This window comes from Falco naumanni, chromosome 16, assembly GCF_017639655.2.
Source record: "Falco naumanni isolate bFalNau1 chromosome 16, bFalNau1.pat, whole genome shotgun sequence".
NCBI lineage: Eukaryota > Metazoa > Chordata > Aves > Falconiformes > Falconidae > Falco > Falco naumanni.
The window spans coordinates 6,083,003-6,102,692 of NC_054069.1; the positions used below are offsets into that span (position 1 = coordinate 6,083,003).

General features: G+C 44.1%; 1 protein-coding gene across 2 annotated transcripts in view; it reads right to left on the reverse strand.

Moving 5' to 3' along the window:
* Positions 1–1,761: 1,761 nt before the first annotated feature.
* UBASH3B (ubiquitin associated and SH3 domain containing B) overlaps positions 1,762–19,690 on the reverse strand; it is a 75,493-nt gene continuing 57,564 nt past the window's right edge. For both annotated transcript variants that reach the window (XM_040616059.1, XM_040616060.1), the window contains exons 7-14: positions 16,280–16,415; positions 15,775–15,895; positions 14,702–14,824; positions 12,780–12,872; positions 11,882–12,026; positions 8,833–8,939; positions 7,760–7,869; positions 1,762–6,892 (exon numbers count right to left, since the gene is read on the reverse strand). In XM_040616059.1, coding sequence (XP_040471993.1) covers positions 6,755–6,892; positions 7,760–7,869; positions 8,833–8,939; positions 11,882–12,026; positions 12,780–12,872; positions 14,702–14,824; positions 15,775–15,895; positions 16,280–16,415 — 973 coding nt within the window. In that variant the 3' untranslated portion in view covers positions 1,762–6,754. The remainder of the gene's footprint in view (positions 6,893–7,759; positions 7,870–8,832; positions 8,940–11,881; positions 12,027–12,779; positions 12,873–14,701; positions 14,825–15,774; positions 15,896–16,279; positions 16,416–19,690) is intronic.

Genomic DNA, 19,690 nt, shown 5'->3' on the forward strand with positions numbered 1-19,690 from the left:
ACGTTTTGATGACTGCTGAGAAATTGGTGACCTCACAGGTCCCTAAAATGAAACTGGTGGGTGACAGGACTGGGGCCACTTCACCTTGTACCCCCTCCAGCTCTGTCTTGCTCGGTGTCTGTGCGGTGGAGTGGGGGAGAGAAGTACGTGGAAGGAAGTAGGTAAAGGTTAAGAGACACATGGGCTTGGGGTAACCCCACCAGGAACCCCTGCTGCAGTGATCCCACTGTGTGCAGGATTTAATTCCCCAGGTTGGGGAGGCACCCAGGAAGGCAGAGCTTATTTGGTGGACATTGCTGTAGTGCAGTAATTGGCAAGGTTGCTTGAAAACCCGGCCGTGTGGCTTAAACCCCTTGAAAATAGTTTTGTGTCACTCTGGATCTGGTAGTTACGTGTGCACAGGAGGTTTACTTTGCTCCGCTTGCAGGGATCCTGGCAAAACAGATGATGAGAGAAAAGTAATTTTCTGTGTGTGGTTTGTGGCTCTCTGGGGAAAGAAGAGTATTGGTGAGGTGGTTGTGAAAGGTTCACCGAGCACTGAACCATGGGGCAGAGGGGTGACTGCATCAAGGAGGTCCCAGAGGACTGGTGGCAGAGTCTGGGTTTCCTGTGTCCCCTAGCAGGTCTGATGATTTCACGAACAATCCAATCCTGGGCGTAGCAAACCTGTTGTGTCTCCTGGGTGTGCGATGGCCAGTAACATCACAAAATTTATCCAAGCCTGTTGTAGGCAGAGCCTCATTTCACGATATAGCCACATGTGCTGATTTCCAAAAAGGATTTGGCAGATCCTCTTCGGGCACTTCTCTGCAACTGCACAACATTTAGTGCAAATAACTAATCCTGTCAAAAGGAGCTGACCTCAAGATAAGAAATAAGATTTGAAAACTGTGTGCATTTGCAGGACATGGGTTTGAGTGAAGAGGACAAAATGGTTAATTATAAATACATTATGCATTTTGGTTCTAATTTATTTGAACCTGTTTCCATTAAATTTTCAGGTGTGTGGAATTACGTCATTCTATTAGAGTATATTTGACTGACAAAAGCTATGGCTTTTACATTAATTATAATAGAATCAATTTTACTGGAAAACAGCTGTAAGTCCTGAAGTTTAATGTAGATAGTTGGTTTGAAAGGAAGGAGTCTCACTGGCTGATAAAACTACTGCTGGATGTAAAAAATCCAGATCAAGAAAGTAGATGTGTTGTAAAAATAAGCATTGGTTTAAAAGCTGTGCTTCCAGTTCATATTTAAAACTTGTCAGTGAAATAACTCTGGGCGAAAAAAGCCATCGAGCAGTAGAGACACTTGAAGCCAACTGCCTCCAACCCAGAGGGAAAACTCCGTCCCTGTGCAGTACATGGAAAACCAGACCTGAGATGGTTTTGTGCCATCTGCTGTCAAATAAATGAACTTCATCTCCAGTGGAGCAAAGAAAAACGTAGCTCAGACTCCCGTTTCTCCTTGGTGCTTCTGAGGCTTACACCTCATCCGAGTGAGCACCCCGGAATGGGATGTGGTGTGGGCAGCACTGCCTGGCTCCCTTGTTGTTTCAAGGTCCCAACACAGCTCTTCTCTAGGCATACACCCCGCACAGGCGTTTTTCCTACCTACCTCTTGCTGGAATCGCTGATGGTGTTGCTCAGGTGCACCCCAGCAATGCACGGGCCCCTCGGAAGGGACCCCTCCTTGGAGGTCTGTGTCAGAATATTCACTCTGTCCAACGCGCTTAGGAGAACTTATATAGGAAGGGCAAGGTGTGGGTGCATGGCATCTTTATTAAATAATCTAAGAGATGTTTTTGTCTGACTTCAGAGAAATCCATTTAATGTCATAAGCAAATTAAAATGCAGTGGTTGTTTTAACAGTTGTTAGCACTTGAAACTGAGATTAAAAACAACCAACCAACCCCCCACCCCCCCAAAATAAAAAAATACAGATGTCACAGGTAATTACAGCTATTTTTGGCAATACAATTGTTTTTTTAAACAGCAAACATTTTTCTCAAATAAATACAATCTGCTCACACTATAAAACATAATAAACAGAATGATACAACAGGTTTAACATGGAAAAAAAAAGTATCCATTGATAACATCAAGTTTTAAGAGATGTCCACAGAAACTTCAGAAAATACCTTTTAGTGGGAAGTAATAGAAAGGAACTGGCTGTGTATTTTCTGTTATGTAGCATGTATGATTCATGAATATTCCCCGGGGAACAAGTATTTGAGGAAGTGGTGAGAAGTAAGTAGTGATTTAGAGTGTACGCAACCAATCGTGCTTACTGCTTAAGGTTTTTTTCTCTTTGTTCATTCACCGTTTTCAGCATGTCTGCTACCACCATCGTTTCACATATGTTTTAAAAGTTCATATAATTTCCTCTGTGCTTAGGTTCTTTTTTAAAAACAAACCAAATCTACTTAGGCTCCCTTCCTAAACAATAGTTTTCATACAGAATTTCAATGCATCTTAAGTTGTGAAGCATCACAAACTAATATTCAGCTTTGGGTTTAAATAAAGGTTAGTCAGCTACAGCCTAACTCAACTGTCCAGCATCCCTCTTTTTGAGATTAGCATCAATATAATTAGACACTAAATCTCACCCTACTTCTGCATGCGTTTCTTAAATCGGGACTGGAAGGGCTCAACCCTGCACAGATGCGAGTCCTCCAAATTCCTCATTAAGTCAGTGGTAGGCCAAGAAAATCGTGCCTCATCCCTCTTTGTTTCCCTGGTCTCTGGATCAGGCCTTTGTAAGGACCCACACGACCCAGAGGGACAAGTTTACAACCCCTCACATCCAGTGCAGTATGCTGGAGCTATGTAAAGAGGCTGAGTCTGTCATACTGCTGCACACAACCTCTTCCCCATCTTCTGACTTTTTATCCAAGAGCCCCAGCTAGCGCACAGTCTAAGGTCATGGTACCTGTGTCCTGGAGATCTTGCTGTCTGGGGGGCTCAGCCTGCAGATACAAAAGAATATGCTGGCAATAGCACTCTAGCATCCCTTCTGCCCTCTTTGCTTTGCAGAATTACTGCTTGTGTTGCCTTCACTAAAGATAATTCCTACAGAATTCTTGCAAACAACCACTTATTTGGTGATGTAAATTATCACTTCCCTGGAGAGAAGAGGCTTCTACCATCCCCTGACTTCTTTCTGAAACTGTTCAAACTGAGTGAAAAGGGAAATAGGTTTGGTTGTTTTGGTGGGGTTTTTTTCTGAAGTTATAGCCTGGATCCTCAGCTTGCATAAACAAAGTTCTGTTGATTTGAGTATACAATGTCACTTTACGCTCACAGACAACCTGGTGCTGCGCTCAGAGCATTTAAGTATTTGGCTGTAGCGGCCACCGCACTAAATGTAAGGGAAATGCATGAAACTTTAGACCTGGCAGCTGCATTACATTAGAAAGGTATTTGCAGGCAGAGCTCAAGCCTTGGGGCTGAGGCATGCTGCAGCTCCCTCCCAGGCCCTTCAGCAGAGGGAGATATAAAGTCCAGTAATAAGGACAAACTCCTGATCAATCCTGAACTTCTTCCAATACCTTGGGTTTTGACCTTCTGGTCATCCCACCAACTGCTGCTGTGCTAGAATTTGATTCTGCACTTTGATTTTTCTAGACCAACCCTTAAGTTGCAGTTTATGAAAATACTGGACAAACAACATATTCTTGGCAGTTTTCCAGCTTTATTCCTTAACTGGGAAGAGAGGGAAAAATTTAGGAACTGCTATTGCCTCCTATACCCAAATTGAACTGTTGGGATCTGATGCAGCTCACAGTGAAGGCAAGGAAAAGACTTGCACACGCTTTAGATAGATCAAGTCTAATGTTCTTCTGGGACAAAACACTGAAGTGACGTTAAATACACATTCGTGAGCAGCAATGGAGTGAAAGTGAAGCAGCAATTGTTGTGTATTCTTAACATCTCAATTAAAAATTTTAAAGGAATAATTTTTTCTCCCCCCCCATAAGCCTTATCAACATGAGACTACTTGACACAAAACCCCTATGAAAAATCAAAATGCTAGAAGAAAATAAGATTTTTCTTTTTGAGATTCTTGACACCTGAAAAAACTAATTTGAGATAAGACTACAATTGTCAAAATACTTTCCCAAACATCCAAAAATATATATATTTTTTTAAGAAGAGTATTTTAACATCTACCTTCTCAAACAACACTCTCTTCTATATTACTTACTATATGCAAAGATCAGCTAGTATAATATTGTGCATTCAGGTTTTTTTCCGTCTGTTTCATGCTTCTGTCTAAAGAAATTCCTTGTAATGTTGCTTAACTGCAGTGGGACTTCAGCAGCCTCCACTGTTCTGTACAGGCAATATTGTTGTCTCAAATTACATCGTGCTGGCCCTTTTTGTAAAATAAAAAGCAGTCTGGAGAATTATGCATGCATCAGTAACCAAATTAGTTTTGGTGTGATTGTCATCTATTTAGTTTTAAACTCTTTGCAACTTTGCAATGAGTAAGCATGGAGGAAAACAAGCTGGAAGTGCTCTTCGGAATGTCTGTACACATCCAATAGTTCAAATTATAGTTAAAAACTAAAGTGACAGCAGTAGAACTGCACAGGAGCAGTTTCTTCTGTCATCGTGTAAGTTATCTCCCTGACTTTTCACTATACATCCCTGGTATAATAATGCACTTACGAATGGCCTACTGTGTGTTACATAGTCATAAAAGTATAAATAATGGACTATTGTTATGGATTGTGACAAAGTACATATTGCACACTATGAGCTCTCTGCTGACACAAAATATGTACAGAATCTGGTGTGCTCTCCCTGGCAAGCCTAATAAGACCCAGAGACAAAGCTGAGCTAAACCCCCTTAAGATTTGTTACATCACAATTGCTGAGTGTTTTACCTCGTTTAGGAAGAAGGGATTACAGTTTATCACTCCTTATTTCTTCTGACTGCTGAAAGTGCAGCTCGGTCATATCCTGCTGAAGGCCAGACCAGTCCTGCTGAAGGCTTGATAGGTTAAAAGAAACCAACACAAAACAAACTTTGATCTTGCTATGAATAGTAAACCTTTGTCAAAGTTGGGCAGTATGAACTTCTGTGCCATACAAACATTTCAAAGGAGGACACTAACACTTTCTGCAGAAGAAAAGCTGGACAGAAGAGGGGTACCTAGAATGCCAGAATTTCTTTCCTGGCACTTATGAACTTTCCTTTGATGCTATTTATGGGAATACTCAGACTTATGGCCCAAAGCAAGAAAGGAGTATGCCTGAATCTCTTTCATCCCATTTACACACATTTTTAAGTACCTTCTGAAAGCAAGCCTACACTGATAAGACCTGTACAAATGTCTGCAGGAACTTTTTGACCCAAGGCTGATGACTTTAATATTAATCTAAAAGAAACCCGCTCTGAAGCCAGTTTATGCTATAAACTACCCACTGTGGTGTGTTTTGCATTCTCCTGTGAAGCAGCTGGTATTGGCATCTTGCAGGCTGTTGCACTAAGATACACTTGTGACTTCAAAGATTTTAGCTACTGATTTTTAGCTCCCTTCTCTTCCCCTTCTCCTAAAGTCCTAACCCTTCCCCCATAAGATAAACAGCATCTTAGTAGGCCAAAGCATGTCGCTCCTAAATCTAAGTGTACTATTTTTTCAGTTCTGCTTTGTCTTTATGACAGATGGCACTTAGGAATTAGGGAAAAGGAAGCAAAGCATGCAGCGGAGGCTGAAATTCAGCATCTTTTCGATTCCATCATTACCTCCTGAAGAAAGCTGCTTACTGCAGAATCTCACCAGGGCCGACAAAAAAGCTCACAAGGGACAGAAAGCCATCACCGTGTAAATGACCAGCACAAAACCCCAGTATGAAAGGGAAAACAGTCTTCCAAGGTCTTCTGATTTTAAAGACACAAACACTTTAGGCTGGGTCTGTGCACAAGGGTGGATTTTAATAACCTAAATAAAGGACCCCTGCAACTTTCTAAATCCTGCAAGTTTGGTTGGAAAAGGCTTCTTATTTCATCTCCACTTAAAAGAAACTGCTCCCAGTCTTTGTTCACAACGGTGCTGTCTTTTGATGTGCAAACTTCATCTGTAACTGATGTGAAATTCATAATTTTCTTCTGGCGTGGATTAGCGTCAATCAGTCTTTGCATCCACAGTATGCCCAACACACCACCTAACACAGTGCTCAAAATACAGGAGAGGAATAATCTGATGCTGCCTGTAGCGGCAATGCTGGACTCTCATTTCCAGCTGGTGGTGATAGACTTTATGCAAGGTGCTGACAATTTGGGGGTTGTGAGTGAGGGGGGTGTCAACATGTGGTCCTGAACAAGCCTGCTAATGCTTTGCGAAAATAGTAGTGAAAAAACACCCAGCATCCTGAACGCTCGACTTTTACACAGTGCTAGTTGTTTCTAATGCAGTGCAGAAGGCAGTGAAAGCTACTGGTGTTATCAGAGCTCCATTCAAGGTTGGAAAACTACCCAAGCTACTGACTAGAGACTCCCTGCTGTGCAGGAGCTTCAATCTGTATTTTAATATTTTTTCCCCCTCAAATCACTCCCTTTTGAATTTGCCTAGTTGAATATGAGAATTTTTGCATGACTGTGGCTGTGTGAGAGATCTGCTAGAACAGCTGTTTGTGTGATCCACTGAACATATTGTGACAATTTTTCCACTGTCAATAAACACAAGAAAGAGACGTTCTCCAACGCTTAGAAAGGCCATGGGTTTTCCTTGCTCATTTAGTTTTGCCTATTCTTGTAGTAAGGTTTCTCTCCAGTTAAAGCCTCCAGTTGGTCCATGTGTGAGAGGGAGGATGGGAGGGTCCGTAAGCTGCCACACACCTGTATCTCCCAGTTCTTCGCACGAACAAAACCCCAAGTATGGAATCTGTGTGAAGAGAGGTGGAAATAAAGGCCGTGAGCAGGGATTGAGCTATGCAAGGAGGGAGCTCCCTGAGGGGCTGAAGTCCTGCTTTGCTATGGAAGCATTTCACTGCCTTCTCTCTTTCCCTCTCCCCAAAGGCCATTTTCAAAAGATGACTGTAGGACTCCGCTGACTTTGTGCACCACGATACATGCAAAACACTGGGAAAGACAGGTTATATCATTGTAATGTAGTTTAAATATGGGCCAGTTGAAACCAAAGATGCCCTGTTGGCTGGCATGGTCCCAAACCATGAAGGCCAGCACAGCTATGGAGGAGAAACAGGGATGCCACTCTGGCTCAGGCGTGCTCAGATCAAGCAGCGGCTGTGAACATCCCAGAGAGTGTCTGCAAGACTGGCAGGGGATAATGCCGTCTCCCCAGGCAGGGCTGGAGTAAAGGAATGAAGGCAGGAGCCCCTGTTACAATTTTCAGTCCTTTTCTGTGTCAGTTAACAGCTCTTTAGAATAAAACGAGAAGGGGAAGTGGTGTAGGGCAGAAGTGCCCCGTGAATTGTGGTTCGGGTTTTTTCGGCACTGGAGGGCACTGTGGGAGCCTCTGTACAGCCCCTGGTATCTACAAGCATAAAGCAGAGTCGCTGCAAGCCCATTTGTAGGTGGGCATCTGATCCCGTGCTATCTGTTACAGAAGTGACACGTTAAGATAAGCCTCTTAAACCAATCTGCTTTACTCTCTGACTGCTGAAATGGGTGAAACATAGTAACAGGCACAATAATGAGACGAGGGGAACAAAGTGTCCTCTGCCTGCTTAAGCAGATTGCAAATTTCTCTTTCTAAAGCCAGCGAGCTTGACTCCTTGGTGGTAATTACCTTTCGGACCATCTGTACAAAGTCCTTGGAGTTCTGCGGCGAGAGCCCTTGGAGCTGGCAGGTACAAGCCTCCAGGGAGGATGCATGTGCCACTATCAGGATGTTATTTCCTGAAATAAAGTGAGAAACACAGGCTGAGGAGGGAGGTGAAGCCAGCTTTAGGGACTGGTGCCCAGGATCAAGCGGACCAATTAAAAATGTTCAAAATGGGTTCAGTTCATAATACAACAACATAGTAAACTATGCGTACTGGGGGGAAAAAAGCCTGGTTTATTAGCGTGTTTAAAACATTTCTCAGTTTGCAGGATAATGGTTAACTCGGTGCTACTTGGTTTTAAAATGGCTTTATGAAGAAAACAAGAATTCCAATGAGATTTCAGCTGTCTTGTGAAGCAAATGCTTTTCTCCTACCCAAAAATTAATTCTGATTAAAACAAGCACTTTAATTTCAGTTGCTGGTTTTCTACCCTGATAGCTTTAGGTTTCCATTTCCAAGATCCTTTACAACCAATGCCATGCTGTGCTACTGAAGTTTGAGTGCAAGCTATTGAAATAAAAGCTTATTGTAGAGAATGTAGAAACAAATCGGTGAAATGAAATTAGGGAAATAACCAGAGTTTAGAAACACCCTAATCTTATATTGTGAATGAAAACTAAAGGCTAGAGGGTTTTTTATTTCAATATTGTGTTTGGAGAAATTCTCTACAGTCTTTATGGGTAATATATTTCAGAAGAGTAGCTCGGAGAGGGGATGAAAGATGCCTCATTTGATGCTGGTAACAGGCAGCAAAGTGTAAATGGCTTATTTATTCCCTTGAGAAACAGACAGCTTGCATTGGGTAAGGATCCCTAAAATAATTCTGCTACTTAAATTTATAGACCTTTCTTGTAAGCTGAGCGTATCTGAACTCATAGTTCAGACACATACAGGATTTTCCAATGTCTCTGGGAGAGGGGATGAGAGATTCAGGGAGGGAGATTTGTCTCCTTGAAGAGGGAAAGACTGGTCAGGAATGTCAGCATTCACATCCCAGAGAGCCCGTTGTGTTTTCCATCTGCTCTGGAGCACTTACCTTTGCCTTTACATTCACTGATGATTTCTTTTGTTACTTGGTAGCTTCTACTTATGTATGTATCATAAGATTCGGAAACCACTAACTTGCTGACAGGAATATGAGGTCTGTGAGCAGAAAAACAAGTATGGTAAATTGGAAGAAGGGATAAAGTTTTAAGTGCAAGTTATGATTCATCTGAAAGTATCTGCTTCTTTAGCTCTTCTAATTCCCCAGATCCCCACAACTGTATCTTGCGTCAGGACTGCTAGGATTATTTTTAAAGTCTAGCGCTGAGATGTTTACCATTCCTGCATTAAGATATTACAGTTATCCGGGGAAAATGGTAACTGCTTCCTCTAATGTAGACCAATTAGCAGAGGCAGCATACAACATGCTGATTATACTTGTGTTGCTTTTGCAATGGCATGCAGCAACAACGATGCCACTTTGCGTTTATTTAGGCATGTGTCCTGTGATTAGCAGATTTCAGGGCTCACCCACCCACATAAAGTTAGTGAGTGGCAGGAGAACAAAGTTTGTACCCAGCAGGAGTGGGTGAGCAGGAAGGGGCAGCAGGACAAGGACAGTGTCGACGCAGCTGCCTGTGGACAGATGGGTCGGCTCCACTGGCTGGGAGCTGTGAGGTCCCAGCAGCGTCACAAGCCACCGCCCAAGCTGTCTTTGGCAGCCTGAGGTCTGCACTGTGCTACCACAGCTTCCAGCTTAGAGGGGGGGCTGACAACAACTGTGTCTGTCTAAGGTGACAAGGCAGGTACAGGGGGAAACGTGGAGTGTGGAGAAGCCAGATGCTGGCTCCCTTCACTGCTGATGCTTTGACGGTGAAGGGCAGAGGCAAACAGCCGCTTTGGCCATCTGTAAAGCTGCATTGCTGGGAAATGCCTGGAATTAGCCGGCCTCCTCCTGGGCCAGGGCGTTTCAGTGAATTGCCTGGCAGGACTCTGGCCAATTGTATCAGCTCAAGTAGGCTGATGTGCACAGAGAAGCAAGGGACTGGCAGCAGAAGGCTCTATTTTCGTGCTGTGCTGCAAGGAGACCTAACTTTTCCCTCCATCCAGCGATCTGTTTTATCTACAGGAATTACCCATGAGAGAGGAGACAGAGAATTCCAGGAGGGCTGTCTCCCAGTCCCTCACCTAACCAGCTGACCATACAAGAGCAGGCTCTTTTCTTATGCTGAGAATATTCATTATAGTCTTCCCAGAAGGCATGTATTTTCTGAAGCAGAGACTCTCCTGTGATCCAGCTGCTCTGCTGAGTGTTAGCCATGTGATACCCTTTCAGGGATAAATACAGTGTAAGGACTTCTATTTAGATACTCTCAGAGTGTTGGAAATTTAGCTGCAGACTGGAAGGACACAATGCAAGGGGTTTATGGTATAATTAAGTATGAAAAAAATCAGGGGTTTTTTCTTTAGTTTTTTTTGTTTGTTTGTTTTAATATTTCAACTGCTTATTCTACTTGAGGTTCCTAAATGCACGGGTGCACTGGGACACCAGGAAATACCAGCGTTTCTGATGATACCATCAACCACAAAAGCCCAGCCCAAAGTATTTGTCACCAAGCCCATGTAGGTAGAACTCCTATGTATGTATACTATGTGTGTATAATAAATGTTTTGTTTTCATCTGAGATTGCTCAGCTGGCGATCAGGCTCACACTAAGATGGAAAGAGCAAGACTGCAGGAAGTCATAGCGATACAGATATTTCAACAGTGAGGTGCACTGGAAGACTGGGACTGTATGACCTTTCTGGAGCTTCCTTCTTTGTGGGAGCTTTTTGAGTCTGGCTTGTATAAATGAATCATAAATTTGAGAGTAGGAAGCCTGAACAGATCATCTTGTCTATTCTTTGCCACATGACTTTCTGCTGGGCTTTATTTAGCCTTTCTCTCTGCAGCTTACAGTAAAAAGCACTTGTGTGTTAGGCTGGAGGGCACCATGGCTGCGATACTTCGCTGGGGAGTCAGAAAAGTCTTGAGTTTCCTTCCAGACTCAGACTGCAGGTTGCTCCCGCCAGCTCTGAGGTGTTTGTTGGCAATGATATTGGGAACGCAGAAGTATGGCCATGTGGCTGGGTAGAAGGAAAGCAGCAGAGGCTGGCAGCAAGGGCATGAGTTCAAGATATGGAGCTTAACCAGGCACCAGGACTGATCTCTGCAGCCGCAGGGGTGGCTGGCAAAAATGCTGAGTTCTGGGAGGTCAGCTCTGCGCTTTTGGAGCAGCTCTGTCAGAGCCCTTGAAAGCAGAGTGAATTATCTTTCTCTTGTCTGCAAAGCAGGAGGAAGAATCAGTGGTGCTTATCCATTTGCCATGCAGATGTTTTTCACCCAGACATTTACTTTGTTTGCTTTCACCAACTGGCTTTAGTTTGAATACCATGAAAACCTGACTCAGAAACCTGCAATTATTTCCACTAGAAATGTTTCAGATGTAACTGCTGAGAACCGATAAATGCTTAGGGTTTAGCCGCTTTGATAGAAAACCTCTGCATTTTGGTGTCACAGCAGACCCTGAATTCCTGACAGATGTAAGCATGTTCCCCAGGGTGATGCAAAATTTACAATTAAGATCCATCACAATGCTAATCATAATAGAGCCAGACAAGCTTTTTCCTGGGCAGGGCAGATGTGAATGGGCCTAGGATCCAGTTCAGTCTATGAACATGATGTTCAGGGAACTGAGTCAGCAAAACTAGTTCTGTTATCTGACCCCAAACTATGAAGTTTTAGGAAAAGGGTTAAAACAAAAATACTTTGAGGGTTTCCTGGACACCTGAAAGATGCCCAGGACAGAAGGAGTACTGGAAAGAGGACCTCCATGATCAGCAATATAGCTGGACCTTGTCAGTGATCTGGGAAATCTGGTTTATAACAAGCTGTTCTCAGGTCATGTTCAACACAGCAGCCTCCAGCCTGCTCCAAGTTTATTCTGGGAGCCTCAGCATCTCTTTCAGTCACTCTTGTATTAGAAACTCAGCAGAGTGTTACTCTTCAGACACAAAGCCAAAAAGCAATTCAAGACCCTCCCCACCCCACTTTCTGTTACCTGTAGGTTGTATCAACACTTAGAGTAGCTGCAGCTAAGTCCACCGGGGGTATCCAGGCGGGTAGTGTGTTCCCAGAGACCCACTTGGTCCATTCAAACAAGCCTGGCTCTATTCGAATTTTCAGGTTGTTCTCTTGTTGCATACCTGGAAAAGGGAGAAAGGAGACCAGATCTCAATGAAAGCAGATGTAGAGGAAGGCAGCAAGAGTTTGCAGCTTTACTACTTTGGTTTGATTGTAAATTATTATTTTTTTTCCTCTAAGTAGTCAGTTGATTAATAGTAGTTATGAAAGATGAAGTATTTAATTTATGTACTTGGCATACGATACGCCAGCAAATGTAAACCTCTGGCCAGCAGCTACACGCAATATACTGAGCATAGGTGTGACTGTATTTTGGAGCTGGTTTTTGACTGTTTCCAATGCCAGGGCATCTCGTGCCTCTGTCACTACCTCCCTTCCCAGTTTCCACAGTGAAGTATTTTTATTGGGGGTAGCAAGTTTCCTGGTGGTAGCAATTGCTGTGGGAGCATTCAGCAATGAGCAGCTGCAGGAGCGTGAGCAGGCAAGGGCACAGGGCGTGCTGAGCTGGCTGCGTCCACCCATCCTGAACGCACATCTGGCTTTTGCAGGGCAGAGCGATAAACCCAGCCCTGACCACAGCTGGTGTCGGGGGCAGCATACCACTTGCCTAAGCACATGTCATCCCATGCAGTTAGAAAAGGGCTCCTTATGGACAGTGTTGCGCTAATGTAACTTATACTGCCGTGGAAATAATCCTCACCCTGATTTACCATTTACTTGGGTCTCCCATGCCAGGATCCCTTTTATCTGGCTGGCAGTGTTTTTTTCCCAGAAAGTGAGGAGAAAGCAGCCTTTCCTGCCTGTTAGGGTCTTACCTTTCAGGATATTGTGTGCTGTCTGTACACACCGTAGGGATGGGGAGCTGTAGATGTAGTCTACAATGGTATTAGTTTCTAGCAAGGCTTCACCTGCAAGCAAGTTTCAAACATCCATGAATAAAACCAGACAAATGGCATTTTAACAACAACAGCAGCAGGGTGTCTGTCATCCAGCAAGGAACTAAAGCAGCTTCCCAGCTGCACTGCTTGAGTTTTGGGAAATATGTACCCACTGTATTTTATTTCAGTGGTGTGTTGGGCACTGTGATATGCACGACTGTGGATCCCAGATACGTTTTTCTCTGTGTCTTGCTCCACGTAATCTAGGTAATTACATCTAGGTAATTAACCAGTATGCAAAGAAATCACAGCAGCTTTTCTCAGTTTCTGCTTCTCTTAGATTTAGCCAAAAAGCAAACAGCGTGCTGAGAAAAACTGTACAGAGCTTGAATTTAATTTAATTTCATTTATAAGCTGTAAATCAGAATGATTCAACTTAACTCAAACCCAAATTAATTCAATTGGCTCAACTCTTCGCTAGTATAAATTACCATTCCATTACACAGGTGGAAGATCACTGAAAATGAGATAAGAATCAACTCCACTATTAGGGTTATTAATATTCTTGCAGTGCCTAAGGGAAGCAAATAAGAACAGGAATCTGCTCAGCACTGCATGGACTTGTAGTAAGAAAAGAATTATAATTTTGTTATATTTGAAGAGGCACGACAAAGAAGTGGGGGCAAGAAGGGGTTATTTACCTTGACTTCATATGTTTAATGATGGCTGTAACCATGTCAAACTGATCTATAAATCTCTCGAGTGAAGCGGGGTAATTTAGAAGGAGAGGCACATCTAACAGCTCTCTGTCACGAGGAAGCTGCTCGTTTGCTTTAGCCGTCAGAGGAATTATGGCTCCGGCAACTGTCAAGGTCGAGCCTGTGTGGCTGCAGCAGGGAGCCGCTGCCTGCAGATGGCTGGCATGCCGCAGCCGTGCTGGCAGGTTGATGGCGTCTGGGTCACGTATGCAGTTGCGTACTCGGACCCATTTAATGATACCAGCAAAGTGTGCTGTGATTGCTCCCAGATTTGCCTTCTGTTACATGCATATTGCAAACCCTGATGCCATGTGACCAGGAGCCTGAGCATCCTGCTGTTGTACAGTGATTTATTTTTGTTTAAAAAGCAAGTATAATTTTAGCTGCCCTAGTTTGAATGTGACCAACACAAAGTACTCTAAAGGATTTGAATTTGGGAAAATGCTAAGTACTGTTCTCTGAAGCTCATGTCTTTAAGGGGCTGGGCTCCTCTAATCACAATGCTCAATATGTGCTCTTCGACTACCAAGTGATTTTCTGTCCGTTTACAAAGTAACAGGCTCAGAAGTCAGCGACAAGGATGGGGGAGTGGGAGAACACGAAATAATTTGGGCAGTGTTTTTTGCCAAATAAACAAAAAGCCAGATGGGCTGATAAAAGTATATTGGTGTAGCAAACTGCAGGTCAAAATTTAATTGTCAAAGTCAAGGAAAAAGCCTATTTTGCATGAGATGACTGTCACACTGCCACATTTCTCACCAACATTAGTAATAACAGCATCTCCCAGTGTGGCATGCTTACAGGGCAGTAGTGAACGCTCTGCAACCGCGCTGCTGATGGCTCTGATTTCACACCACACCTTGCAATTTGCGTGCTGTCCCTTTTCCAGCTGCAGCAGCTCAAGGAGAAGAGGTTTCTTTGAAAGTGGGGGCTTGCTGGGGAACATGAAGGGACTTTGCAAAGGTTCTCAAAACGTCTAAATCCTGTTAGTTCAGGGTATCCGATTCATTTCTTTCTGCCTTGCACCTTCTCTGGCTGGGTGTGTGGGAGGAAGGTGGCAAAGCTTCCTGGGCAAGCTCTTGTCTGCTGAGGACAACTTACCAACAAGCCTTGCCTGCGTACAGCCCAGCACGGTGATTGGCGCATCTTTTTCATAATCCCTGAAACCGCCGCTTCTCTGAGGTAAGCTGTGAGGCATATTCAGGTTACTACGCATATACCTTCCTGTGAGGGAAAGGTTAGAAGCAGTTGCTGGAATTATTTCATCAGACAGAGGCAGAGAGCCATCACACCTGTTTCTGCCCTCTTTCACCACGTCTGCACCCTAGAACCTGGCTGTTGAGCAGTTTTTCCCATGTATACCAATTGGAAATCTGACAAAATTAAGTTACGCAGCTGTATCAGTTCAAAATCAGCAGAGATTGCTGCTAATGGTTTTAAAGTTATCTTTAGGACAGATTTCCCCAAAGGAAAATAACTTCTATCCCACAACAAAGGATACCTCAAACATTACATTTTTACAGGAGGCTAAAAAGTCAGAGCTCTTCAAACAAAATTTAGAAAGAAGGTAGATGTAAAATCATCCTTTTTTCCAATGATTCTGACTACAAGGTAGTGGCATTTTTTTAACAGAAAAAGACCTTTTGACAAGTTTCTTATCAGCTCTAATACCAACAGGGCCTGAAGTTACAGTCTGGTAACTAAAGTCTGAAACTCAAGCATATTCCTAGGTCGCAAACTCCAGCTTATGCCCCAAAGGGCACTGTGAACTGTACCTGTAGTGGTGTTGTTTTCATTTAGGACTGAGTGTCAGCTGGGCAAAATATTTTCCTGATGGTAGTACATGTGTGCAGTGGACACTGACTACTACCATCGTGACTTCATTTCAAAATGAAAATGCTCTTCGGCAATGTTACTTTAATGTAATCTTTCCAGCAACGGTCTCCCAAATATTAGCAAATATAGTATTTACTCCCTGGCTTGTGTTTCTGCTTCTGACTGCAGCCTTATCATCGCAGAGCTCTGCATGGAGGTCTTCTGCCACTCCTAAGTGCTCAAGGCAACACTCTGTGTTAGGAAATCACAGCTTCCATCTAAGCTTTGCCCCAGGCAGTTGCCACTCTCCTTCCTTCATCTAAACCCAGGGCCTGAGAGACCCACGGGAGCCAACTCACCTTTGGCATCAAAACACTGTGACAACCAGTACTTCCCAAAAACAACATCCATCCTTTCCCCATGTCTGCAGACAAACAGGCAGCGTTTCTGAGGTCCTGGCTGGCTGGTTATTCTCAGGGGCTGGAAGAAAAATTACAGGATGTTTGACCTTCATCAAAGTGCAAGGGTTTTTCTGAGATCTGATTTACTAAGAGGAGTCAGGACCAGGCACCTCTTGCTCTACCCCAGTGCAAATATGGGTACAGGAAACTCTTCTCAAATTGGTAAATGTATGCTGGTATAAAACTGTTAAAGTGAGCAGAGGATGGGGTCCTGCTGCCCCATGCTACAGGTGGGTTTGGGTACAGCGATGTCTTCTGTGCCTGCGGTTAATCATGTCATTCAAAAGCTTGTAGAGACCTTGTAACTTCTGAGTGCAGGCAGTGAAAGGAGACCAGAGGATAAGTTGTCAGGGAAAACCCAGTTGCTGGAAAAAATGTGATTTATGCGTTTGTGGGTCCCTACCTGCACATTCTGGCAGATGATGGTGAGTGGCCCTGCGTCCCCAGGTCCTTGGTCTTCCTGCTGTCTTCTTTCCAGAGCTCCGTCAGTGAAGGCTTGAAGGGATGGGGAAGACGTAGTATTCAGAATTGAATAGGACCTGACAAAAATAGAAAGATGCTGGCTTTGGGAGTGCTTTGGATTTCATGCACTCAGCCTGCAGTAAGGACTACAGGAACTGATGATAATTACTGTTGTCATGTTATTACGGTATTATTTGTATTTTAGTGCTGCCTAGAGAGCACCTTGCTAGGTGATGCACACATATGATGAAACAAATCCCATCTCAGCAGGCTTTCTGTTTCCTTAGAAACAGTTTCACAGAACAACAGTTCCCAAACTTTGGTCTGCGAGACTGTCAGCCCTCAAATATTCTCATGGAAAATGCCAAGACCATGCTCACTAACATCATCTGGGGACCAGCTGCACATTACCTACCATGGTCTTGTGGACCCACATTTGGAAACTAATGGCTACAGGGAGTTTTCGCTCACCTTTGAAGCTACTGCTTCAGTAGAAAGCAGGAGCACAGCCCTGCCTCTCATGCTGGGCAGTTTTCAGGGTTCCTGCGCACAAAATAGCTTGTATCCCATGGTAGGGATATGACACACTCAGTTGGGGTTGTTGTTTCTACATTTTTCAGTGCTGTCTATTCTGTTTCCCATCTACAGTAGGAATTAATTCTCACCAGTGCTTCCTGTTAAATGTAGCCAAAGGGATATATAATAGATCCCATTCTCCCTCAAGGGGCTTATCTAATGATGATCCTGCTAAATAAAGCACTCGTGCCCAGAGACTCAAGGACTTTGACCAAGACCCTTGGGAGTAAACTCTGACAGGCAAGTACAGAAGCTGCAGTGACCCTGCAGATTCAGTTACACTGCATGGGTTACGTTTGCTTAGCCGTTAAAAAACAACATTGTCAGATAATGTCTATGGTCATTTACTTTGGCAGAAATAGTTGCCGTTGCTTGCACTTTTCAGTGCTTTAAATATGTCAGAAGTTTCTTCCTGACTAGCACCTAGTTAGGACAAAATCTCAGAGGGGTTTTGTAGCTGTTAAAATAACACTAAGTGCCTCTACCAATGGAACAAAAATAGGTCATCTGCATTTTTGTTAAGAACTGATCTTCTGCAAGATCCCATGATTTGCACCAGTTTAAAGAAGAAAAAAATACCACACCATTGGTCCCGATGTTGGTCCCTTATCTGGTGGAATTAGGGTGCAAGGATGAGACTGAGGTCTGGCTTACTTGGTCAGGTGAAGATGCCATGCAGAGAAGCACTGGCAGGCAAGGGGAGTGGGAGATGGGAACCAGCCATGCTGGGGGCAGCACTGTTGATCCCCATCCAACAGTGTGAGGCAGCAGCCACTGTGGGCACAGCCCTGACAGCAGATAACCTCTCCAGCCTTCTGCTCTTACTCTTTCAGACCTGACCTTCTAGGTTTACAGATTCTTGTAACTGTATTTTATTCGTGGTGAGTTCCTAACAAGAGCTGGCTTGCTCCAGGGAACGGTTCCTCTCATTGCCCAAATGCAGATACAGCATCAGAGGTCAGGGCAGCAAATACCTCTGAGTTAGGGATGGTATGAAGTGCAACTGAGGGTGTGTGGATCTTGAAGAGGGGTTAAATGCAGGCAGGAGAGCTTTGTGGGTAAGCTGAGTGAAATATTTCTGGGTGCTGTGGTGAGAAATCATGTCTAACTCTTGTCATCAGAATATATGCATGTGATACACTGCAGGCAGAAGTACACTCAGGCCATAGAATCATAGAACCCCACATGATCCTTAAGGTCCCTTCCAACCCATCTAGTTTGGGGGTATGGACCCTCCTCTAGACCAAGTTACTCAAAGCCCTGTCCAACCTGGCAGGATAAGGCCAACTCTGATCCAAAAGCTGCCCAAGTGCCTTAGTGTGTGCCAAGCCCAGAGCAGCTAAGCCCTGAGCAGGAAGCACCACAGACATTTATCCCTGTATTAAGTGGTCAATTTGGAGTGCAGATGCAGCTAGCACCGAAACATCCCCACTGACTGAAAACTTGAGTATCTCAATATGAGAAGAATCTGAATTTCTCAGCTAGGACCCATCTCTAGTGCTGGACAAAGAGGATCTTGAGCCCAAGCTCTCTGACTTGACTCTTCTGTATTGCAGCTTCCAGCCTCTCATCCCATCTCAGCCCTTTCCTTCTTTGCCCATATGACAAAAGGACACTGACCTGGAGAATACTAAGGATTTGTTTGGTTACCCCTCTTTCCTTTGCCCCCAGGAGCTGCTGCACAATTTCTGACACTTTCTTTCTCTCTAAGCCCTTATTAAAAGGCCATGAATGCTTTACTATCTATTCATAGATGTGAGGATTCGCTGTGAATGATGATGAGGCAAAGGCATACTATCTTGCTGTGTCTGGAGAAGGGCCACCAGCCTATCTTCAGTGGTATCTCCTTGATGTTGCTGGAAAACAGAAACCACTGAAGCTATTTCAGCTGAGTCATCTTCTAAGCATAGGTCATTGTTTGGAAGCTTTTTCCGAAAGGCTTACGGTTCTTCTGCTTGGCAAACAGAGGCTGAAGGCAGACAACAACATCTACTGTCTTCTGGATGACGCCTTGCCTTCACCGCTCTGTCAGTGATACTGTTGTGTCCCTGGAGGCAACGTCTCCCAGTCAGGAAAGGCCACTTGAAGAATGGAGATGTTTGCAGCAGAGGATGGAGAAAGAGTCTCTGTCATGGCACAACAGAGCTGGTCCTCAGCCCTTTGTAGGAAAAGACTCTTCTGCTGCGTCACTCATCATTATCTAGAGGAGAGGGATTCCCGGGTAAAATGAACCAGCCATTGTTGCAGAACCAGAGGAAGACAAAGTGGAAAAAACCCTACTGAGGCACAAATATAGCTTGAAAAATTAGGGCTGTTTTTCCTCCCCCTGGTACTTACGCCAAGTCTGATTTCTCAGGCTTATTAAAGGGGCGAGGAATAGCTTTGGCATCTCACGGGGAGCTGAAATAGACTGCAGTGTAATATCTACAGTGCTTCTATCCATTTTGGGGCAGAGGAGGTGACTATTTCTGGCTTTGCTGGTAATGGAAAAGCAGTGCAGGGAGCCATCGCAAGTTTTAGCTTTTGAGTGGTGCTGGGTCCACAGATACAAAGATAGCACACTTCTGCCTTTACATGCATATGCAGAGTGGCTCTTGGTCTTGAATGTTTGGTTTTTGTGGCTTCTGTGGGGCAAGTAAATTCTGTCTTCACGGGGCTTCCCACTTCCTCCAGGCTCTGTGTGCTGAGGGTGGAGAGTTTCTTCTTTTGACTTGGTAGCCCACTGATTTTCAGGCAACTTAGAAAATACTCTGCAAGCAGTTTGTGTGGAGCTTTT